Here is a 25,072-nt window from a genome sequence, read left to right as displayed (position 1 = left end):
TTTCTTTTTATAATCACATTTTAAAGGTGTAGAGAATTCTTAAGATTCTACTTGCTGAGTTCTTCACAGACAAGAAAGACAACTTTACAGAAAGATGCGTGTTACAGGCACCTGTGTGCAGTGCTCAGGGGCCGTGTGCAAACTCAGCCGCACGGCAGTGCAGTGCTGCAAACACCAAGTCCCTAACCCTCGCCTGTTCCATCCTGGAGTCAGAGACCAGACTGTACAGGAAACAGAAAAACACTTGTATTTAACACAGTGACTCATTCTGGCTTCAAACAGAAGGCTGTGACTAGACGTACACAGGATAGTTCGCGTAAGACCCAGACAGCCCGCCCAAGCGGGCCATCCCCTCCTGGCAAAGTGCCAACACAAGCCTGTGCGGGGACTCTTCTTGGTCTCAATGTTTTCAGGAACCCTCAGGAGGTGCAGGCTCTCTCCTGCTCATTTACCAAACGTTTCTCTCAACCCCACCTCACAAAGGCAAAAGGCTACCGTACAGGTTCCCGGTTCTGCCATCTGAAAGCTTCTATCCTTCTCAAGAAAGAGAGGTATGACCTTTGACACTGCACTACAGCCCCAGAACTGCTCATGAATGTTGTCAAGAATGAAGCAGAAATCAATGATTTCATTTAATCTAGTGAATTATCCTGTAGAGTGACATAATTTTTTTTTTTTTGGTACCAGGGATGGAACTCAGGACCTTGTGCTTTCGAGGCAGGTGTGGAGCTACTGAGCTAAATCCCCAGCCAACAATATGTTTGAAGACTGAAATGTTCTTCTATTACCCAACAAAACCAAGGCTGCTATTTTGTTAAGGTAAGTTTTGCTTTTCCTGCTTTATTTTATTTAAATCATCATAATTTCACCATCATACATAGAAAATGTACAGCAGTTTAAAGGTGATGTGAATCACCATCTTTATTAAAGGAAAACCGCCTTGTAAAACTCATTCAAGTTTTTAATTTTGACCTTCTCAAATATTACAGCTATGCCTTGTTTATAACAATAGGCCTCTGAATGCTCAAATTATTTTGCATAAAGAATTTCACAGGTATATGTAACTGGTCTTATAAACACATAGTTTAAGCCACAGCCTGCTTGCTGGGGTGTCTGTGCGGCAGTGCTGGGTGACACACAGGCCCCAACACAGGCCAGGCCAGGCCAGCCATCGGCCACCGAGCCCCACCCCAGCCTCGGGAACCACTATCTTAGTTGAGCTGATCATGAAACAGAATAACAGAACTTCCCAGGAAAGCTGTAGTGCCCACAGCGGGAGCCAAGGATTGGTTTTCATTATCCTCGATGGTTTTACTAAAATATTTCAAGTGTTTACAGGGCAATGAGGAATAGCTGCATTTTGGTACACATCAACACATCAACACATCCACAAGCCCAGCGCTAGAAGACAAAATGCAGAATTCAAGACCGAGCCTGCTCCGAACCAAGCTTCCCTTCTCCAGCTGCCAGCCTAGGCTACGAGTCTAGCAGTGTTGATCTGGAGAACATCAGTTTAGCAGACAACTCAGGAAAGCAGTGAACAGCTTCATACACCAAGGCACGTCCCCACCCGCCACAGCAGGCTGAACCTGGGTCTTCACTCTGAGCTGCATCCTCAGCCTCCTACTTTGTCTTTGAGACAGGGCCTTGCCAAGTCACTGAGGGTAGTCATCCTGTAGGAGCAGGGTCCCCGCAGCAGCTCTGGGCTGAGAAAATGCAATTGTGGTCCAAACACTTGTGTGACACTAACCGAACTCTATACCCAGATGACACTGAGCAAAGTTTAAAGAAAGCACGAAAAGGTCTGATTTTACTCAATCACAGCACAATAGTATAATTTCTAATTTAAAGATAATAATGTTGAGGACTATGAAAACATCGAGAATCACCCCTGCAAAGCTTCAGCAAAGCCCCGTGTCCCTAATAGCTGCCTGTCCTCGAGGAAGCTGCTCTCCACCTCCAGCTGTCCAGTTCATTCTGGAACCGGACTGCTCGGCGCCCCCTTCCTCGGTGTTCTATTCATGTCCCGACCTTCCCGGCCCTGCCCGCTGCTCACCTCCGTGCTGGTGCTCAGCTCCAGCTGCAGGCCACAGCTCATCAGACCCCACTGCTGATGGCGCCACCTGGCTTCCATGCTCTCCGGCTACACACTGAGTGCCTGGCTCCTCCTGAAGTTCCTGTTTCGGTTGGCAGCACTGTCCTGACCTCTCCCCTTGCCCTTGAGAACCCGGCCCTCACCACCCCAGTCAGAGCCCAGGGTGCATTACCCACATGGCCTCCTCCAGGCCCTGCCAGCCCACTTCACCCACACCAGGTCTAGTCCCACTCCGACCATCACCTCCCGGGCTCCAGGGGACCCACCTGACCAGCCAGAGCTGCAGCTCCTTACGCATCACCTCCAGTGGCACCTCCCAGAGCACTCGTATAGGAGTATCCTCTGAGGCTGCTGCCTGCAGCCCCTACACCCCTTCTGGCTGTCACAACCTCCAGACCAACTTCCACAGCATCAGGCAGCCTCGTACTTAACACACAGCACGTCTGCCTCCATGCCTGCTGCACTGCCCATGCCCTTCTTCTGACCAAGTGTCATCTTCCTTCAGAACTCAGCTTGGGCTCCCCGCCACCAGGGCAGCTCCTTGCTGGGTCCAGGGGTGAATGGGGACGTGACAGGCAGTAAAGCGTCAGAAGGAAGAGAAGGTGGGAAACACTAACAGCTGCAGGCAGGTAAAGCCTGTCAGGTGCTCATTACACTTTCCCTTTGACTACTGTAGGGAGCTGAAATTGCCAAAATAAAAAGTCTGAGGAAATAACATCAGACAAATAAAGCTGCAGAGACCACACCGTACTGCTGTGTGGCACCAGTCACTGCCACCATAATTATGTATTTCACACCCCCTTCTCCACCATCTGTCTCTGCGGTCAGGGCTAGGTTTTAAACTAAGCACGTCACGCTCAGGACGTAGCCAAGCAGATTTTCAATAAGTATGTGTTACAGAGATGAATATCTGTGCTAAGTGAAGAACAAACACAGAATTGATTCTCAAGGCTCTCACAAATACCGTAGTAGTTTCTACACTATGCCCATCACTTCCCTGGGGCTCTGGCAGTGGGATATAGTGCTAAGCTGAGGTCCTGAAAGCTCCCCAGGGCTGGAAGTGCCCTGAGACAAGGAAAGAGGAAATGCAATTGCGATGCACACTGAAAACTAACACAGGAAAAGCCATGACTGTAGAGCAAAGTAAAGTTGGGAACTGAGTCCTCAGAGGTCAGGCATGAGGCCTCCAGGTAGGAAGACTTCCCTAAAGACTCCACCCTTTGTCTGATTCCCATAAAGAGCTCACTACGCAAACAGATGCTCCTGCCCACTAATGCTACAGAACACTCAAAACACCTTCCTCACCACTCACAGCGCTGGAAGGCCCAGGTTAACAGTCAACTTCTGGCCCAAGCTGTGGTGGCCCACAGGTGGCTGAGGCCACTGGAGGCCTCGCAGATAAAGCAGTGATTTTGCCATCACAACACAGCTGAGATCTGCAAGGGGGATCCTGGAACAGCTGGAGAAAGGATCAGTAGAAAAATCAGCCCACCAGCAAAATTAGCAGGAGCCTTTATTCTAGGTAAGGAAAATGCTTCCATGACAAACAAGAAAATAGGCCTACATCAGACATTTATTTACTCAACCAACTCAGCACAGCCAAAAAGTAATCCAAAACTTGGCCCATGACTAGGGAGACACTGAGGCATGCCACAAAAGCAGATGCCCATGGCATAGTGTGCATTGGGTCTCACCAAAGATGGGCTCATGATAAAAGGCCACAGACCACATAAAGGAGTTTCTACCACAAAGAAAAGTCACCAGGCACAGAAAAGGGAGGTGGATCTCAGGAACTTGAGATACTGTCACTGAAGGATACTGTAAGGTAGGGATTGTAAGACAAAACTAGAAATCATAAGGGAAACATCATGATTTAGAAAGAGAGAGAGAAAAGAAACAAAAGTGAAGAGATTCTGAGGGACACGGAAGGCACTGTCAAGCCAGCACACATCAGTTGCATAATAGATCCAGGGAGAGCTGGGGACAAGACAGGGCCAGGAGAACATCCGAAGAGATCACGGCTAAAAATGTTCCAAATGCGATGAAAGAAATCCTACACCCCAAGACACTCAGTGAATTCTATGTGAAATAAACCGAACGTAGCCCTCAGAGCAATGCATTTATAATCACATTGTTTAGCGATGGAGAGAGAGAGACTTGAAGATGGCAAAAGAGGGATGAGCCTCTACAACAAACTCCCGTAAACTCATTGTCATCTGTGAAGGCCAAAGACACTGGGAGGACACCCATAAAGTACGAAGAGGAAAACAGCAAAATAAGACTTCCGGATGTAGAAACGAGGCAGAAATGCAGACATTCCCTGACCAACAAATGCCAGAGCAGCTTGTTACTGCTGGACCAGCTCACCAAGAAACGCTGCACACTGGTCAGCTACCAGAGCTCTGTGAAGAAGTGGGTGCAGCGGGTGAACAGGTAAGAGCCATCACCAGCGTATATTTGGGGTGAATGCCTGTGCTTATTTCTTACACAACTCAAAAGACAAATGAAAAGAATCATAAATATGCATTCCTGGGCGGCCACTGTATAAAGATCTAACATGTGACAATAACGTAAGAGATGGAGCTACAAAGCACATAACTGAAGCTAAGTTGGTACCAATTCAAATTAGATATTATAAATTTATGATGTTAAGTATAACGCCTAGAGTAAAAACAAAGAAAATATCTAAAAAATACATAGAAAATAAGAAGGGAGTAAAAATGGCTCAGTACTAAAAAGAAAAATCAACTGATCACAAAGATGGCAGTTATGGAGGAAATGAGAGACAAAAAGGTACAAGATAGAAAAAAACAGCAAAATGGCAAAAGTCATTCCTTATAACCACACTAGATGTAAACAGATTAAATGCTCTGTCAAAAAGCTGAGGTTAGCAGAACAGATTATTTTTTGTTTCGTATCACTGAGCTAAAATCCCCAACAGCAGAATAGATTTTCTAAAACCAACAGTGCATGATCTAACTATGCTGTCTACAAAAGACTTGTTGGAAACCCTAAGACACAAGTTGAAAGGAAAAGCCCAGAAAAAGGTATATCTTTGCAAATGATAACCAACCAAGCCGGGCGACTGCACCAGGGGCAGGTAGAACACACTTCAAGCCAAAACTGTTCAAAAGAACAAAGGATGATACTATGTATTAATAAGAGGATCTATTCATCAAGAAGATATAACAATTATTATATACATATACTAGCCAAAGAGCAAATTGCCCAAATAACATGAATCAAATGCTGACAGAATTAAAAGAAAAGAGAGTTTTAAAATAGATAAAACATCTAGACAAAACATCAATAGGAAGAGAAAGGATTAAACTATACTATATGCCAGCTAAACATAACAACTGTAAAGACAACCCACCCACCACAGAATACAAATCTTCCTAAGGTGCACCAGAAAATTAATTACCCAGGGCAGAACGAATGTATACTAGGTCACAAAGACGTCTTAAGACATTTTAAATGATTAATATCATAACAAGTATTTTTCCAATCACACTGGAATAAAGCTAAAAATTAAGAAAGAATCTAACTGTGCCTGCCTCACAAGCACAAGATCCTGAGTTTGATCCCTGGTACCAAAAAAAAAAAAAAAAAGGAATCTAGAAAACTCCCAACATACTCTTTTTTTTAATTCATTAAGTCTATTGGTACATTTTAGGTGTACAATACAATTGCATTCATCATTGGGATCTTGCACCTGTACATGATGCATCTGGGTTCTTATTTTTCCCCCTTCCCCTGCCCTCCCTCCAACCCCTCTACCCTTCCCTATTTACAAAGACTTTGTTTCCATTTTTTCCTTTTCTCATATTTTTTCTTTTCCCTTCTTTCCTTTTCCCCACTCCTCCCACTTCCCCTACCCCTTTAAACCTCTTCTTCCTGTTTTATACATTTTGATCCTTATTTACACTTTCAGTTTCTCACACCAGAGAAACTATTGGTATTCACACGTGTGTCCTATTTATTTCACTTAAGAGTATGGCCTCAATGTGCATCCATTTAGCTATAAATGTCTCTAGTTTCTCATTCTTTATGGCTGAGTAGTACTCCATTTTATTAAAAAACCGCACATCTTCTTTATCCAGACTCTAGTTGATGGGCAACTGGGCTGTTTCCAAGTTTTAGCTATCACAAACTCTGCCGCTATAAACATGGGTGCACATATATCGCTGTGGTATGATTCTTTTAATTCTTTTCCCAAAATACTCTTAACCAATGGGTTAAGGAAAAGAAGACAAAGCAAGCTGGACCATTCCTTGAGACAAATGAAAATACAATCTTTCAAAACCTGTAGAATTCAGTGAAAGCCATATGCAGAAATTTACAGCTACAACCATCTACGTTTTAAAAAGAACAATTTGAAATCAATAAACTTGAGGAACTAGAATAAGTAGTAAAAAAAAAATGAAAAGCTAGCAGAAGGAATAAAATAGTAAGTCAGACTAAAGATAAATGAAATAGGGCATAGAAAAATGAAAGAGCATCTAAAAAAAAGCAAAAGTTGAGCTGGCCAAACCTTTAGACATGACAAACCTTTAGAATGACACAGGGCAGAGAGAAACAGAGAGATAATATAAAATCTGAAATGAAGGTGGAAGCTGGGCATCGTGGGGCAAACCTATAATCCCAGCACTTAGAAGGCTGAGGCAGGAGGGCCATGGAGAGTTTGAGGCCAGCTTGGGCTACAGAGTGGATTCAAGGCCAGCATGGACTGCACAGCAAAAAGCAAAGCAAGGTACAGCAAGATAAACATTGTACTAGAAGTTCTAGCCAAAGCAATTAGACAAGAAAAAGAAATGAAAGACATCCAATGGGAGAGAAAAAAATAAAGCTGTATCATTTCTAGACAATCTGATACTTTTCATTAAAAAAAAGCCAAAGGGCAGGGGATTTCGCTCAGTGGTTTTGCCACCTGCTGTGCAAGCGCAAGGACCTGAGTTCGATCCCCGGTACCAAAGTTCAGAAGTGTTTCAGGTACAAGCTCAATACTAATCAATGCTAAAGCAGTTGTATTTATATAACACTGTAAATAAACTATTTGAAAGAAGCATGTTTAAAAAATAATTCCATTCACACTAACATCTAAAAGAATAAAATGCCTCAGAATAAATTTTGCCAAAAATGTATTTACTGAACATTTGCACACTGAAAACCAGAAAACATTACTGAGAGAAAGAGACCTAAAAATATGGCAAAATGTGCCATTTATGCATTGAAGACTTAATACTGTTAGGACATCAAAACTGCCAAGGCCCCTGCAGATGCAATACAATTTTCATCTAATTCCAACACCCTTTTATGCAGAAATGGAAACCCAGTCTTCAGATTAAGGTGCCACTGCAGGACTGTGGGCCTGTCTTGGGGCCACATAGCCAACAGCGTGGCTCTCCGTGTGGCTCTGAGGAGCTCAGACACAGAGAGGCCCGCGTGGGCAGAGCCGAGTTTAAGTGGCTGAGCACATTATTTTACCAAAGGGGTCAAAATGACAGCCTATGCGTGGTGGGAAAATGCATAAAGCTGAGATATAAGTCATGTGCTCTAAAATGCATCCTGTGCAGCTCAGTGTGTTTTCGTGTGCTAGAGCATTTTCCTCAACCCCAAGGACACCCAGCAGCCGCTCCTTGTGCCGGCCTTCGTACTTCCTATCTACTTTTTTGGTGGGGGCAATAGTGGGGATTGGACCCAAGGCCTTCATATCAAATTACTGAACTACATCACTAGTTCTCTTTTTGTTTTAGACAAGATCTTGCTAAACTGTCCAGCACTCAAACTTGAGATCCTGCTGTCACAGCATCCCAAAGGCTTACACCACCATGGCCAGGCCCAGCCACAGTTTCTCATTACACACTTTGCTAAGTAGCAGCATTTTCTAAATATCAGAGGTTCTAAGTCCTCAATTTAGTGTCCTCTAAATCAATGAATTAAATTTCATGAAGCTGTTTTTATCTGTATACTTCTTTTCGTTTATTATCACAAATTTCTAAAACTCTGCTAAAACATCTGGGTGACAATATTTGTAGGCTTTGAAGAAATTACAGTCTATCACTGGGGTAACTTTTAATAATCCTTTTGGTAATCTTGTGGCTGTGTTCAAGTTGGTTCCTTCAGTTAAAATTATGCTAAAGGCATTAAGTCACAGTGTGAACACACAGAAAGTTAAGCCTTCTCATTGAGAAAACAGTAGATACATTTAACTGCTACAATTAGTTAAGGAAAGCTGTGATCCCTTGTTAAAACAAAACACAATGCCAACTTTAAAGCATGTTTTCCTATTTTAAAGCCACTTGGAAGTCAATATTTCAATCTAAATTACTTTAAATCCAAACAGAGGGAACAAACTGATTCAGTTTGAAAGCTAAGGGAAAAATTAAACCTTATTCTTAACAGAAATTGGCAGAGCAGGGAGCCTGTATAATCTGTTTCTATTAAAATACAAAAGTACTAGGGCTGGGGATTTATCTCAGTAGCACCGCTTTGCCAGCACAAGGTCCTAAGTTTGATCCCTGGGGCTGAAAAAAAAAATACTAGCAAATTTCTCCAGAAGAAGCCATAACTGTATTTTTAAGATACTAGGTCAAGATAAAATAAAATGTGACAGAATACATGATCAGCAGAACCAGACACCCATCCATAGAGTCACACAGCTCCCACACATGGTGCATGACCGTCCCAAGCCATCCAGGTCTGGACAGAGGAGCCTGTCTTCCTGGACCCTGAAATCAGAACCAGCACAAGCTGTCAGGAGGCTTTTGGCCTTCCTGCATCACCTCCAAGAAGGCAATTCAAACAGTCACCAAGCGGTGGTAAGTTCCTCAGTGATTTACACGACTCTCTCCCAATGTGACGGGACCCAGTCTCACCGAGGAAATGTTCACTGACAGCAACGCACATCAGGGGCGGGAGAATCACCCAAAGTCCTGTCTGCTCAGCTCCTGCCTCTTCCACTTCTCTACCACGGCCTCCAGCAACTTAGGAAGTAGAGCAGGTACCAGGAGCATTCGGCAAAGATTGAGACTGGTCCACTTGCAGAGGGAAATTGGGTAAAAATATTAACAATTCACCTTGACACAAATACCCTTTCTTGTTACAGAACTTTCCTTACACACAAGAAAAAGGGGCACCTGTCTCTCTGGCCCTGGACACTGAGGGCTCTGAACAGGATTTGGCGTAGCCTCCCCTGATGCGTGACCACCTGCCACCTCATTGCCTGAACTCCAAGGCTCCACAAGTGACAACAGCCACACTTCACCCAGCACTGAACAGAGTGGCCTGAGGGAGACGCGGCGAGGCCCTGCCAGCACTGCTAAGCGAGTGAGCCCCTGGTATGGCCTCCCGAGCCCTCAGCACCCGGAGGCCAGGGCCTGGCTCCTTGCCTAATGCGCCCTGTAGTCCCTGAGGTGCGTTGTCTCCAAGTCACAATCTGTGAGGGATGGGGGTGCTTCTGTCCAAACCCGAGCAGAAGGGCCTGATGCACCAGTGAGCTAATAAGATTTCTGCCAACCACTCACTAAAATCACCACCACCCACACGTGCTCCTCTGAGGCTGCTACCCTTCTCTCCAGCAGACATCACAAAAGAATCTCCCATACCCAAGAGGTCACTTATTTCCTCAACTGTGCCATCTATCACACCAAGAAAATACAAGGTACAAAACAAACAAAACTCTGAAGATGTCACTCAGTGGCCCGGCTCTGGCACCCAGCACTGCACCACACATGGCTTGGAACAGTGCTGAGTGGTTGAAGTTAGATAGCAACTGTACTGGGGCTGGGGATTTAGCTCAGTGGCACCACGCCTGCCTGGCAAGTGGAAGGTCCTGAGCCTGCCTGGCAAGTGGAAGGTCCTGAGCCGGTACCAGGGAATAGTACCAGGCTACTAGATAACAACTGTACTTACTCTGCCTAGACAGCCCAAGGCAAGTCCAAGTGAGCAGACTGCACATGGGTGGGGCCCTACTACAGCACCCTGACCAGTGCCAAGCCAGGCTTCAAAGCCAAGCTTCCTTCTCAATACTTAGCAAATTGCTCTCTGATCAGAAAATCAGCACTGCTAACACAGAGAGGGAGGGAGGGAGGGTATAAAGTAAGGAACAGCCACTATCACCCGCAAGGTCTTCCACTACCTTCTGAGCCATCAGTGGTGCTCAGGTAGGGCAGACCCCACTGCCCAGCGGGACCTTCTGGGTGTCTCAAGGGGTTGTGCTTGGCACCGGGCGAGTGAGGCTGCTACACATCACACTGTGCCCTGGACGTCCCCTCGTGAAGGATCATCTGGCCCAATGTGCCAGCTGTGCCAAGGCTGGGAAACCCTGAGAAATACCGTCCACAGCCAGAAATACGGTTTTTACTTCACACGGAGGAGTGGAAGATAAGTCACTAAGCGCTACCATGTTTTGAGGCAGCAGTGAAGGTTATAAAACAATTAAAGGGCTACTCTGGAGGGTTATTCCAAGAGTATGACTTGTTTAAAGCACTGTGTATAAAGCCACTTTGTGAAAGGAAAAAACCTGACACTGTTATGGCTTGTGTCCAGATGTCCCTCCAGAGCCTCATGTGCCTACAGGTGTAGCTGTTCAGAGGTGGCTGGCTCTAGGGTGTGTGAATATGGATTAAGGGTGTGAGAGCTGAATTAGTCCACTGCTTGGTTTAGCATAGTTCTGGGAGTGGATAATGGAAGCCCCTCCCCAGGTGTGGATGGCACCAACCAATAGGCCTATAGGGATGGGATGGGATAAAAGGAAAAGGGAAGCTCACTGTTCTCTGCCTCCCGCTCCTTCCTGCCTACCCTGCCATGGACTGTTTCTTGGCACGCCCCTCTGCCATGGCAACCTGCTTGAAGCCAGCTGACTATGGACTGAAACCTCTACAAACTACGAGGCAAAATAAACCTTTCCTCCTTTAACTTGTGGGTATCAGGTATTTTATTCTAGCAGCAAGAAAAGTAACTAAGACACTGTCCTAGATAAACAGGATTTATCTAGTTTCACAAGGTAACCTTTAAAAAGAACATTTCCTCTCTACAAAATCAGTGAGGACACAAATTTGAATTCAAAGCCCTGAACAATGTGTGTGTTCTCTAACAGTTATGCGATTAATCCTCCCACTAAAATGCCAGGCTGTCAAAAATACACACTTACAAACACGAGGGAAGGGCAAGCCCTCTGTCAACTGAAAAAACAAACACTTTTAATTCATGCCGTCTGCTCAGCCTGTAAGAATGTGGCTTTTAAAGGCTCATCAAAAGCAGTATCTCAGAACCAGAGGTTAAAAAGAAAAGAAAAACAAGGAATGTGAAAGTCAGGAAAGAATTTGTCAGATTAGAGTCACAGAGCACTGCCAGGACAGGGTGACAATTACACCTTCCTCCTCTGCATCCACCTCCCCACAGAAGCTCACCTGGCTGCCAGAGGTGACCTGGTCCATTTTTACCTTTTCTGGTCACCACTGCCAGCAACGCAGGCAGAGCCAGGGGAAGGAGCTGCAAGAGTTCCACAAGGATCACAGCTCTCCTCTGCTCTTCCTTTGTCATTTAGCAAGACTCTGATAAGGAATCCAGACAGAGTATTAAAACAGACTTGACAATGGAAATTCCTAGAACATCTCAATCACAGTTGCTTTTAAAGTTCAAGTAGGATCCACAATAAAACACCTGACCCAGCACGATTATTTTTCATATAAGTAATACTTACCGATTTAAAAGCCAGAAAGTCATCAACCGTAATTAAGGAACTCTGTAGGTGAGAACTAAAGATAATCTCTCAAAGCTTTAGCCAAGAATATCATGGTTTTCAGAAAAGTAACTTTAAATGCATGTGATTTATTAACTGAAATACTCCTTTAACCTAAAGCCCTGCTTAAATGATTTGTTTTCTGCTATTCTTTTAAATGCTCTGGACTTCGTCAATAGGCCCAGCTGTTAAATTTGGAAGCAGTGACCACATTCCCCAGGCAACACAACTCTCCTTCCGCAGCCATCAGAGAAAGCTGACAAAAGGCCAGCATGTCAAGCCCCCTTCAAACCCACCGCAAAGCGGACAGAAACAAAATAAATACACGACATTCATCTTAAAGAAACAGAATTCTACCCTGGGGTGGAACCTGCTTGCTCAAAGAAGCCAACAACTCTAAGCAGGGTGAGCTAGAAGAGGGAGCTAGCATTGCATTGGGGAAACTGGCTCCACTTCCCAGAGATCTCAGGCCCCGGGCAAATAGACCGACAGTGGCCAGACTTCAAAAACTATCGCAGGGCTCAAGCCTGTGAAGCCAATGTGCAACTTTACCTCCTTGACTTAAGCAATTTGAAGTCAATTCTAAATTACATATATACTTTTGAACCATACTGTCTCTTACAGTAGTGGTTTTCCTTGGATCCCAGAAAGTATCAACTGAATTTTATCACAGTGTTGGAGACTGGTCTCTCTAACCCCTCAGTAGTTCTGTCTGTGCTTCCAAAATCAAAGCTTCCTTCTGTGCCAGCACCTGGGGGCAGATGACTGCTACCAGCCTAACTTGGGGGGACCACCCTCAAATATGTGAGACTCTGTCCTTTCCAGCGATGACCAAACAGCGACCCTGCAGCAAAACTTTGCCTGTTTTGGGTCCAGGACTATTAATAAAATCCAAAAACCGAGGCTATAGTCTCATACTTCTAGTGACTTTTCAATATACCACTGTCCCTTTTTATTTTTAAGGGTTCTTTTGAGACAGAGTCTCATTCTGTAATTCAGGCCAGCCTTAAACTCACTCTGTAGCCCAAGCTGACCTCAAAATTGCAGCGATCCTTCTGTCTCAGCCTCCCAAGTGTTGGAATTACACCCATGCACCACCATGCCCAGCTCCTCCCTCTTCTTTTTTAAACATGATTTAAAAATGTTTTTAATATATTTTAACTTCAAATTTCAAAATCAACTTTGGATTATAATGAATAAATTAACTCTTCAGGACAGAAATCCAGACCCACAGAAGAGTTGTTCACTAAACCTTAAAGTTTCAATTTAATTTAATTAAGTGAAAAGCTTTTCATGAAAAATAATCTATCCTACTAAAGGAAAATATTTAAACTTACAGAAATGTACCTCTTAAACAACTTTACTGATGCCAAAGTTAACCTCAAAATTTTGAAAGAAAAGAACACCATGATGTTACAATAATTCCTTTCTCTTTCAGCTACAAATGTTCATGTAAAAATTATTTTCAGCCCAAGTGAAGTCATGATAAACCTAAGAAATCAGGCCAGCTTTATGTTCTCTTTCCCTCTATCTTAAGACTCAATTTCCACCTTTTATGGAAAGGAAATAAACAGCTCGCTTCCTGTTCAATCACTAGCTCACAGCCAGTCTTTTACACATCACAGAACACTGCCCGGCCCTCCTTGGCTTCTCTCCAATGTCTCTTATCTTAATTTAAACTTGTTGAAATATGAGACTTCTACCACACTAATGTTTTCCTATGAAATGTACTTCTTTCAATGTTAAGCAAGCAAGCAACGTCAAGTTGTCCAGTTATTTCTTATTCCTAAAATATCCAAACTAAATTATTCCTATAACAAAGAGTATCTAAGGTGAAACTATGATTTGCTAAAATTCTAAAAGATTTACGTTTATGGGGACAGTTCTGTATTTTGTTCTTACTATTGTACGCAACTGGAAAAGGGGCCTCCCCCCTTTCTGTTCTAATGACATTAAAATGTAAAACAGCGAAAATGGCAATCAAAGAAAAGGATTAACTTTTCTTTAAAGCTAAATATTACTTTAACCTTGTATTTTCCTTTAAAGATGGGATGCCTTAGCAAAACTGAGCTGGATGGATTCTTTTGTGCTTGGGTGAACAACAGGGAAGCCAGGCTTGGCCGGGGGAGGACTCACTGCTGTCGGGACTGTGATGTGCTGGGAGATAAGGCTCCACGGTGACACTCGAGGGAAGGCTGCTCGAGTCTGGACTCTGCATTCCTCGAGAACAATTCATGGCAATAACCAACTTTGCAGAGGAGCGACATGAAAGCTGGGGCCCATGAATGAGGGTCATCTGCTCTTTATCACAAGGGTAAACCTCATCCTGGCCAGTTTCTAACCTTTTAACCCTGTGAATTCCTAATTTACACATGAATAATGGAATTCTTGCCTAGAGTACAACTTTCAGCTTCTAGTTCCTAAGTTTAGAGACCAAGACTTGATTGCCTGGGTGTTAAAACCCTACAGCTTGCAGACTGAAGTTTTGCATTTCAGGGACTGTGCTGTTACATTTCTGAACCAAGACATGCTTGCTTACAACATCTCTAAAAAAAATAAAAGAAGACATGTTAGCCTGCTGTTACCAATAACTAGGAGAACTAGCTTTAAAAACCCCAAAGCAGAATGTCCACTGAAAGCCTATTCTCTTCCTGTTTACAGCAGATAACATCTTTACCCTGAAGGTAGGAAAAGCACTGGGCTGGGCGCCTCCAGGGAGGCTCAGCACTTCTTAGCTCCCAGAGCCAGCTATGTCAGTTCAGGGTCTCTGAGAAAAATCTAAATCTTCCGTTTTAAAATCAGTAATACTGGCTGGGGTTTCCTAGCACAAGACCCCCTCAGGGCTAAATAAAATGTGTGTAGTTAGCATTTAATAGCAAAGCAATGTTCTGGAGTTTCACTGCAAAGTACGAAAACTACTTCACAACGCACTTCAAGATGACTTCCATCTAGTGAAGCATTTATTATGTCTTCACAAACACAGAAATCTGAGAATTGTTTTAAAGCTAGTACGTTTGTGAGTGTGTGCTGGGGATCGAACCCAGGGTCTTGTGCATGCTAAGCACATACTCTACCACCGAGCTACCACATTTGTTTGGTAACCCTATCACACACCTTTCAGGCTTTATTCATGAAAATCAGAAAGCTCTGCGTGCTCTCAAAAGTGTTTCAGCAAGCCTGAGGAGTCTTCTCCGGAGGTCCCGGAAACAACATGTGCCGTGACAAATGCTTCGTCTCTTCAAGGCCTCCGCCCCATCCCCCACCCTGCCGCAGCCCTCCTGCAGCCCCTCCCGCAGGAGTCCTCTAAGGCACAGTTCCCGGGCAGCAAGCACCAGCCTCCACCAACCTGGAAACTGGAAGAAAAGCTGGAAGCCTGAAGAGCAATTTTGCATTAGACAGGAATTAAGTGAACAGAACTTAAATTCGAAAAGCACACTGTCCTGAAAAGAGTACTGGGTAGGAAAGCCATTACCAAATGGAAAAGGAATGACGAGCAGCCAATGATTATGATTACGGCAACAAGAAAGAAGAAAACCAAAGTTTTCCTAGAAATCCACTCCAGTTTATGCCTTCTTTGGCAGAGATGGGGGTGGGGTTACATCTGAAAATTCCTCTGGTATCTTTGCTTGCAATTTATCTTTATTGTAAAATTAAACAAATTACTAATACAAGGGAGGCATAATTATGGCCATGCACTTTTACAATAAACACGGGGGATTTCTGCCAATAGCCTAAGTTTAAATTGTATATACCTGTTTTTTGGTACCGGGGATCGAACTTGGGACCTTGCGCTTGCAAGGCAGGCACCAGAACCACTGAGCTAAATCCCTGGCCTCAATTGTATATATCTTAAAGAAACAATTTCTTAAAGATTATCCCTTTATCTCAAGAACTCCCTCTTCCTGTTGTTCATGTGTTGGTCAATTGTAGGGACAGTGCAAAATCTATCTTTTGTGAATTAACAAAAGCATGAAGTGAGGATGCCTAGAAAGCCACTCTAGGATACAGTTTGTTTCGTCTATCAACATCTAGATAATTTGCTGGAGTCCTGGCTGCAGTGTGGGACCCTCTGTGAGGCATAACCTCTAGGGAAGCAAGGCCTCACCTGGCCTCCACCCACCACCTACTCACAGTGCTCGGAACAGGTTGCTAACACAAAGGCCATCATTGGACAGCAAACAAGTCAGGGGAAAATGAGTGGCCTGGTTTTGGTTTAAGTCCATTAAGCATAGTATGAAAATGGCCTTAATCTCGTGCTCTGCCAGCAGGAAAAGACCAGGAAGGCTTCAAAGGCTAGAGAGTTGCTGACAATGCCCTCTCCTACAAACAGAAAGCCACATGGGTGATCTAAAAGCAGCCAGAGAAATGGGAGGCTGGGCTCAAAGAGAGATTTAGCACTCAGAGCCATCTACAAAGTAGAGAGATTTACTTCTGATTGTGTTCATGGCTGATTTCCACAAGATGAGTTTGTAGAACAAGTTCTGTTGTGTTGGCCAAACCTCTTTCTATGGGGTGACCTGAAATTTATGTAACGTCATCCTATGTAACGTCATCCCTGCAGGTTCTGTTTTGCTTGATTTTCTTTTCTTTTTTTTTTAGGTACCAGGGATTGAACTCGGGTCCTTGCGCTTGGGCAGCAGGCAGCGAAACCACTGAGCTAAATCCCCAGCCCCTGCTTTGCTTGATTTTCTAAACTCCAGTTGACTTCTGTGTCATTCATCTCACTTTCTGTGTGTATTCCTCTCTGCACGCCTCCATCAATTACTATCCCCAGGAAAATTATTAATGTGTGCGATTTTTAGGGCTATGATATTCATAACTGTCGCAATGGAAAATGTTGAGACCAATACCGCAACACTTACTTGATAAGGTGAGATGTGCTTTTTGACTCAGGATGGCTCCGTATTTGTTCACTGCCAAACACTGGTAAAATCCCTCATCAGACTGGGCTCCCCGCCTGCCTTCCACTTCGCTGATGTACAAAGAGCCATTAGAAAGAACCTGGATCCGTTTATTTTCAGACACTTTTGCTCCATTTTTCAACCATGTGACCTTAATAGGAACTTCTCCGTGGGCCTGGCAATCTAAAAAGACCGGGTCCTTTCTTGTGACAGTTACATCCTGTGGTTCTCTTACAAAAAACAGTTCGCTAAAGCACCACACGCCTACAGGAAAAGGGGAGAAAGGTATATCCAGAATTACAGGTATAAAATTATTTAACACACAGATGTAAAACACATATTCAGAGTGAAGGATGGAATCTAACTGTCCATATTAGTTAACATACAAGAGTTTCCTCAACTTTTTCAACAAGGTAAAGTCACCTTTTACCACATCCACACTAAAGGCAGAGTTTAAGCAACTTCTATCCCTTATAAGAATTCTCAAGTTCCTTGCTAGTTTCAAAATCTTCACTAAAACTCATGCTCATAAGCTGTTTGCTACTTTTACAAGCTTGTCAAAACGATCTTGAACAGAGGAAGTCGTAAAAGTCTAATTTTACAAGAAATCATTAGCAAAACTCCCACTCTGTGAACAAGCAAGTTATTTCCCCCTGCCCTGGAGTGTTTTTGGAACCCTTGGCGCCTACTTCTTTAGAAAGTGCCATTATCTTTGGTGACAAATTACAAGTTTTAATTTTTCTATCTCCCCCTTTACAGCTGGGATTCTGCTTTCTCTCCTTGAAAGAAATCCATTTACTTACTTTCTGCAAGGCCAGCTAGGTATTTTAAGGACAAACAATAGACTGAAAAGCTGGTAACTCTTGCTGCTTGTACTCAGTGGGCGATCGGGGCCATCGGATTAGGAAACTTTTATTTCGCTTTTTTAGAACTACCAACTGTTGGGAAAAATGCGTGACTAATCGGTCCTTACTGTCTAATAGGGAGAGAAGGCTGCTTAATCAGCCAATACACATTTTTATCAGAGCAGAGAAAATGCTTCACCCTAAGCAAATCCATCCCCCGGCCCCTCCAGGAAAAAGGATCCGGTGACCTCTCCATGCGAGCCGCAGTCCCGCCGGCCGCACCTGACTAGGTCCTTTCCGCCTGTGGACTGCGCGGGCGACGCGCGAACACGCGGGGGAACTATTGCCCCGGCAAGTCCGCCCGACAGCGGGGTCCGCGAGGAACCGCGCCGAAGCCAGGCACAGAGTGGGCTCCTCCGAGTTTGTGCACGACCCGCCGCCGACCACTCTGCGCCCCTCGCCCCGCGCCCCGCGCCCCGCACCGCCGCCCCCGCCCTCAGGGGACCCTGCCCCCGCCGCCCCGAGCGAAGACGCCGCCACGTGCGGCCGGACCTGGCGAGGGACAATGGCCGCGGGGTCAAGCGGCGCGGGGCCGGGCCGGGCTGGGGCCGGGGCGCGGGCGCGGAGGAGCCGGAGGACGCGCGCACCTGGGCTGGCGCCGAGCAGCGGCAGCAGCAGCAGCAGCGGCAGCAGCAGCAGCAGCGGCAGCAGCGCGCGCATCCCCGGCGGCCGCTCGGACGGCGCCATCAGCGGGTCCTGGCGGGCATGGCCGGGACAGGCCGGGCCGGACCGGGACCGGGACCGGGACCAGGGCAGGACCGGGACGAGACCGGGACCGACCCGACCCAGACCAGGGCGACCGCGCGGCGGCGTGCAGGCGGCGGGACGTGGAGCCGTGGTTCGGACGGAGCCGCGATGTGGACGGCGGCGGCGGTGTGGACGGCGGCGGAGGCGGCGCCGACTGGACAGGCGGGGACTACTTTCCGGGCGGGCGCGGAGGGACACGGGGCGGAGCGAAGCCTTGCCGGACAACGGCGCCCACCGCCCGCCAGGTCCTGCCCATCCCCGCGGTGGGAGGGACGGCGCCTCCAGACGGGGACCAGATCTGGGACCCCAGACAGGCACCCCAGGTGTGGACCCCGGCGAGGGCCAGGGGTGGGGGCAGAGACCAGCGCTCAGGCCTGACTCCCGCCACAAGGGGCTGAGTCCCAGGTCGTGAGAGCGGTGCGAAGGCCCTGTCCCCATGGCAGAGGCCCCCGAGGGCTCTGGATTCTAGGAGCCAGCGTGGCCACCAGACTCTGAACGAGCACCCCCGACCTCGGGAAAGGCACGACGATGGGAATGCGCCCCCAGCAGCTGCAGACACGGAAGGGTAGGAGAATCTGGGCACACAACCAGAGCGTGGATCACAGAGCGCGCTCACGCGTGGACACTGAGGCCACGGCGAAGGACAGGGCTGGTCTGGGAGCTCGGTCCGAGGCACGTTTTGCCCCAGCGCGTCCGGAAATCCTGAGAAACAGGCGATCAAAAAGACGGTTTGGGAACATCTACTTAGCAGTCGCAACATAACTCATGCAAAACTGCAGCACCCTTCGCCATGCTGCTTCCAAACCTCTCTTTTAATTTAGATGAGGTCAAACTATTTCTAAACACCAGAGTAAAGGTTCATGTAAAGGGAATCCTGTTTGTGCAATAAAATGAGAGCTTTGCAAAGATGTTTTAAATATCTAGTCAGTCACGTTTACACAGCTGCTGCTGTAGCTGCTGCTGATTTTTTAACTTGAATGACATTGTTCTCTCCCTCTTGACTCTTCCTTCTAGTTCCCTTTCAGTTGACCGTAAGTGCTCATATTTCCTGGATAAGAATCGTTGATAAGGTGCTGTTATGCTTTTTCTTTTATTAAATCCTTTTATTGGTACATTGTAGGTATACAACACAATTACATTTCTCATTGGGAATTGTACCTTTACATAATGCATCTTGGTTCTTATTTTTTCCCCATTCCTAGCCCTCCCTTCACGCCCTCCACCCTTCCCTATTTACAAAGACTTTATTTCCATTTTTTCCATTTCTCATCATTTTTCCTTTCCCTTCTTTCCTTTCCCCTGCCCCTCCCACTACCCCTACCCCTTTGGACCTTTTCTTCCTATTTTACATTATCAATTATTCATTCTAATCATTGGTACATTTTAGGTATACAATATGCTGTCTTTCTTGAATGAATCAGAATAAGAGCCAGAGGAGGAGAGAGATAACCTAAAAGGCAGGGAAGAACAGGGCTTAAAGAACTGCCACTTTGCCTTCCAACGTTTTCATCACTCCTGGGAGCCTTTGGTTCTCATGAGATAGCTTTGGACCTTGAGTTAGGTGCCTTGGGGAGCAGTTTTGCACTGTATCACATGGTGTGAGGTAATATAATGAAGGCAAACAACCTGCAAGGGATGTTACAGCAAGGGACTTACTCAGACAGTGTGATTTTGCCACTTTACGCAAAACTCAGAGCACACCCAAAGCGTTGGTAAATGCTCCCTTGATTCTCACAATAACCCAGAGAGCTGATTACTCATCTCTCCATTTTAACTTGAAGAATCAGGCTTACCCATGGCCACTGGTTAGTAAGTGGGAACTCAAACAGAATTCATGCCTTCTGATTTCTACTATCTGATCCTCTGCCTTAAATTTGAGCCTCTCCCTCCCCCCGCCTCCTTCTTTCTTTCCTTTCCTCCTTCCTTCCTTTTGCTCTTGTTCATCCTAAGATCTGTTGGCTTCAGAATTTACAGCACACATCTTTGAATAACAGCACCTGTCTTCACGCACACTTAGATCTCCTCTCCACGTAAGGCTCCTCTTGCCTTGTAAGCCAGGCTGGCAGCTGTTGAAAAGCTCTGATCCAGTCCTTCTCATTGCCCATCGTTTCCTCCGTCACCACATTTTGCGTGTAGTTTTAAAAGCCTGGGTTTTAGTTTCTAGCAGATTACAGTTCAGATTTCAGTGTTGCATAAACAAATTACTCAGGCTCTCAAATCTAATCTATTTAATGGGAATGACTGTGATACCACCGGGCTGCTGCATGGTGTAACCTTACACCTGGCACATCATTGCTATTATTATTTAGTAAGTAGAAGTTCCCTACAGTGACAAATCTTTGTACTTTCAACGTGGGCTTGATTTTGCATAATTTAGCTTTTTAAGAGTCAAATCTGATGTATTGTTTGGTTACTATGCTGCTGGGGCCTTGAAGGACTTCTTGGAGTGGTTTCTAAGCAGTTCTGAAGGAAGTAAGAAGTGTGGAGGTGTCTAACCTCCAAAGCCAAGGCCTTGGAGGACAAATCTCACCAAGGAAAACAACAGCCTTTCATATTCTGCGAGGACAATTATTTTCAGACTGTAAAGAGTAGAGCCTGTATACTGGAAAAAGAAATGAAATTTGAGGGGAAATTAAAAAACAGAATCAATTTTTTTATTAAATTCAAATCTCCTGTCCCAACTTTGAGGAGAAAATCACATAATAGCCATCAAATCATGGAGCTATATATTAAATGGCCTTCAAGCCCTCTGGCCTCTGAATATTGCCTAGTTCTATGGAGTCACAGGGCCATTTGTCAGACTGTGAATCATAGAAAATGTCAGAAGGTGATGAACCCCACCTGGCCGTCCTTTTCCAGTGCTTGGAGATTGAACTAGTGTCTTTGCACTGAGCTACGTCTGCAGCCATATATATATGGGTTGGACTCAAACTTGTGATCCTTCTGCCTTAGCCTTCTAGAGTGCTAGGACTACAGGTGTCCACCACTACACCTGGCTAAATCTGCTCTTTTAAACAAATATTTATGTACCTCTTCATATGTAGAAGACCAGGCTCGATGTGGGTCTCATTCCATGATTTTCATATTTCAGAAATCAGTTGCTGATAAGCTTAATGATGACCTCTGGAAGCATTCTGAAATGAGGCATTCTAAAAGTGCATTGCAGTTGTTGGAACTGTGAAATCCCCCAATTACTATCAAAAGCATTGTGAGACTCTTCAAAAAAACTAAAAACACAACCACCAAATAACCCACAAATTTCACATTTGAGTACATACTCAATAGAAGTAAAAACAGGCTTTCAAAGATACTTGCATACACATGTTCATTGCAACTTTATCCACAACAGCCAGAATGAACTTAACCTAAATATCTACCAAGGGATCAATGGAAAGTGAAGAAATATTATTCTGCCTTAAAGAATAATTTGGAGGGGCTGGGGATTTAGCTCAGTGGTTCCGCTGACTGCCTTGCAAGCACAAGGACCCGAGTTCGATCCCTGGTACCAAAAAATAATAATAATATGGAGTATTAAAATATGAAAATATTTCATTATTGTTATGGCTTGTTGTCAGGAGTCATTCTACATAATTTTGGGGGAAAATCATTTCATAATTAAAGTATGACTATAACTGTCTAAGGCCCAATGTCACCTTGCCCACCAGCTGACAGTGGCATGTGGAAACGTAACTCTTCTTTTGCTTCTGGTCGCAAGTTGAGGCCTCGATGGTCCTGTGATACTCTGATGCTCCAGGGCAAGAGAACAGCAGCCGAAAACATGCTGGTTCTTTGAGAACCGAGTAGTAATAGCCTGCTACCTTGTCCCACTTAGTATTATAAGAATGCTGTCCTTATTGCCTTCATCAGCATAAGATTATCATCACCCTCTGAGTCCTAAGTCACCTGATACTTTCTCCACTTATTGTGTGTACCCAATAAATAATGACCAGCTCGGCAGTGTCTTTGTCTTTGCCCACTCTGAGGCACTGACCTCCCAGCCCCACCATGTATTATGAAATTACACGTCTTTGTTGTCTTTCTTTAGCCCTCACTGTAGATTGGAGGATTGATCAGCTTCTGATAGCTTGTATCTAGACGTCCCCCCAAAGCCTCGTGCTCATAGGTGGGGCTTTTGGGAGATGGTTGGATCATGGGTGTGTGGTACTGGATTAGGGTATATGATACTGGTACTAAGGGTGTGTGATAAAAAGTGTGTTTAGAATAGTTCTGGGTGTGGATAATGGAAGCCCCACTCTGGGTGTGGGTGACACCAATCAATAGGCTTGTAGCCTGGATGGAATAAAAACAGACAGAAGGTAGGCAGGCTGCTGCTTGCTGCTTCCTGCTTGCCCTGCCATGGATTGTTTCTCCTCTGCCATGTCTCTCTGCCATGCCACCATGCCTTGGAGCAAGCCAACTATAGACTGAAACCCCTACAAACAGTGAGCCAAAATAAACCTTTTCCTCTTTAATTTGTGGGTGTCAGGTATTTTTTTCCCAACAATGAGAAAAGTAACCAAGATAATTACAGCATGTTATTCAGCTTTTAAAAAGAAGAAAAAAACTGGGCATTGTGATGCAGCCTGTGATTCCAGAGCTCAGGGAGGCTGACGCAGGAGGATCTCAAGTTTGAGCCCAGTGGGAGCAACTCAGCAACTTAGCAAGACCCTGTCCCAAAATATTTTAAAGAGGAGAAGCCTGGGTATGCAGCTTAGTGTGATGGCTCTGCTTTCAGACTCTAGTAGACGAGAGAGAGAGAGAGAGAGAGAGAGAGAGAGAGAGAGAGAGAGAGAGGACCTGTCATATGCTGAATCATGGTTGAAATTTGTGGGCTGGTTTTGTCTATTTATTTATTTTTTTGGTACCGGAGATTGAACTCTGGTCTTTGTGCCTGTGAGACAGGCGGTAGGCAGTGGAACCACTGAGCTAAATCCCCGGCCCCACTGGTTTTATTTTTAAACAAAATAAACCAGTCAGAAAAAGACAAAGGGTCCATGCTTCTGCTTCTGTTGAGTATTTTAAGTAATAAAATGCATATAAAAACAAAGTAGAATGTTGGTCATCAGGGACAAGGGGAAGGAAGAAAAGAAAGTTGTTCCATACCCATGGAGTTTCAGTAAGGGAAGATATAAAATATTTTTTGTTGTTGTTGTTATTTATCATTTTGTTGATTTCTTGTTTCTCAATGCACAATATTTTTGAAGAATAGCAATAAGATGTCCAAAATTCAACATTATTAAACATTCAAATAGTAAAATACAATGTGGAAAAAGCCCTCAAATGTCAAGTAATCTAAGCTCTATCTGTCAGAACCAATTGGGATAGCTGCTACTGGATTTATCACCGTGGTTCAAGATGAGAATTGCTATCCTCTGACCCAGGGAACAGGAACAAGTCTCAAATGTCAACCTGCCCTCTAGGAACTGGGGGAGCACTTTGGTCACCCTTTGCAATGTCTGGGAGATTTTCATAATGACTCTGCCTAATACAGCAATCTGCCCTCTCATTCCAGGTGTGAAAAAGATCCTGCTGCCAAGACAGTCAAAAGAAACTCCCATGATTACCACTAGAACATGAAGACCAGAAACGATCCCACTGTCCAGGAGGCGCCCCACGCCTGCAGAGTTCTCTGGTCCTTTGCTAAGAAACAACCCATTCTAAGAGCATGGGGAGAGGCCTTGTGCAGTGACCAGCTGAAGGCAGGGCAGCTGTGAGCAGCTTTTCACTTGAAGGCACAGGGTTCTCATCATCCAGAGGATGGGGAGTCACTGTTGTGAGCTACTTCAAAATACAATCCTACCTCTAAAAAATTGTTAGCTGCCATACATCTGATTGCAGTTTCAGCCTGGACTCTTGCAAGGCCCAGAGTCTTGATCACACCTGAAAATCTTGCTGTGCCCCTACTCCCTCTATAAGGAATCAGATTTCCAAGAGGTTGAGCCTCAAAGGAACACACAGCTGCAAGCACACAACAGGCAAAGATAAATACATGACTCTGTAGTGTGGGTGTGAAACTATCACACACAAAAAAAATCTCAGACCCCGAAATTGTTGATCACATGCTAGCAATACCTGGTAGAGTCTGAAACTGGTGATTTTCACCATAAAACATTTATCTACCATGACTTTGATCAACCACATTTAGCCTGACAAGCAAAAATGTATGAAAAACACTCTAATTGTTTTTAAAAGCAGATTTCATTAAGTACCAAGCATACAGATCAAGTTTACTGATAGTCATCAAGATACCCAACTTAAATAAATCCCTTTCAGTCTTTCCCCACCATCAGCTTAGTCTCCATGACAAGAATGGACAAGTGCCAACTGCACCTTGTCAGTGACCCGAGGGTTTGGTTGCATGAACTCTATTTTAAAGAACAGACCCACACTTTTGCTTGAGGGATCATCTTGAGTGCTTCCTGCTTTGGAAATCTCAGCATTATGAATGCTCTTTACAAACATGGGGCTGCTCAAACAGGAAACAAGAAGAAAACATAAAGGTGCATTTATTTATGTCCATGCCATCTAAAGCTACTGACAACAGCAATCAGGACTGGAGAAGGGATGAATCAGAACCTAAAACAAAAATAACAAAAACACTGGGACATTTGAATTGAAAGTCTGAGCTCAGAGAAAAATTGCTTGTTGGCAAGCCAGTTTTCTCCCTGAGAAGTTTGCT

General features: G+C 44.9%; 1 protein-coding gene across 2 annotated transcripts in view; it reads right to left on the bottom strand.

Annotated features, from left to right (window-relative positions):
• Prtg (protogenin) overlaps positions 1-18,573 on the bottom strand; it is a 103,667-nt gene extending 85,094 nt beyond the window's left edge. For both annotated transcript variants that reach the window (XM_021260749.2, XM_021260743.2), the window contains exons 1-2: positions 18,234-18,573; positions 16,703-17,005 (exon numbers count right to left, since the gene is read on the bottom strand). In XM_021260749.2, coding sequence (XP_021116408.2) covers positions 16,703-17,005; positions 18,234-18,333 — 403 coding nt within the window. In that variant the 5' untranslated portion in view covers positions 18,334-18,573. The remainder of the gene's footprint in view (positions 1-16,702; positions 17,006-18,233) is intronic.
• Between the last annotated feature and the right edge of the window lie 6,499 nt (positions 18,574-25,072).

The sequence above is a fragment of the Heterocephalus glaber genome, unplaced genomic scaffold, assembly GCF_053883595.1.
Source record: "Heterocephalus glaber isolate CG9 unplaced genomic scaffold, H.glaber_assembly_v1.0 deba00000122, whole genome shotgun sequence".
NCBI classification, from domain to species: Eukaryota; Metazoa; Chordata; class Mammalia; order Rodentia; family Bathyergidae; genus Heterocephalus; species Heterocephalus glaber.
This window is presented reverse-complemented; position numbering and strand designations above follow the sequence as displayed.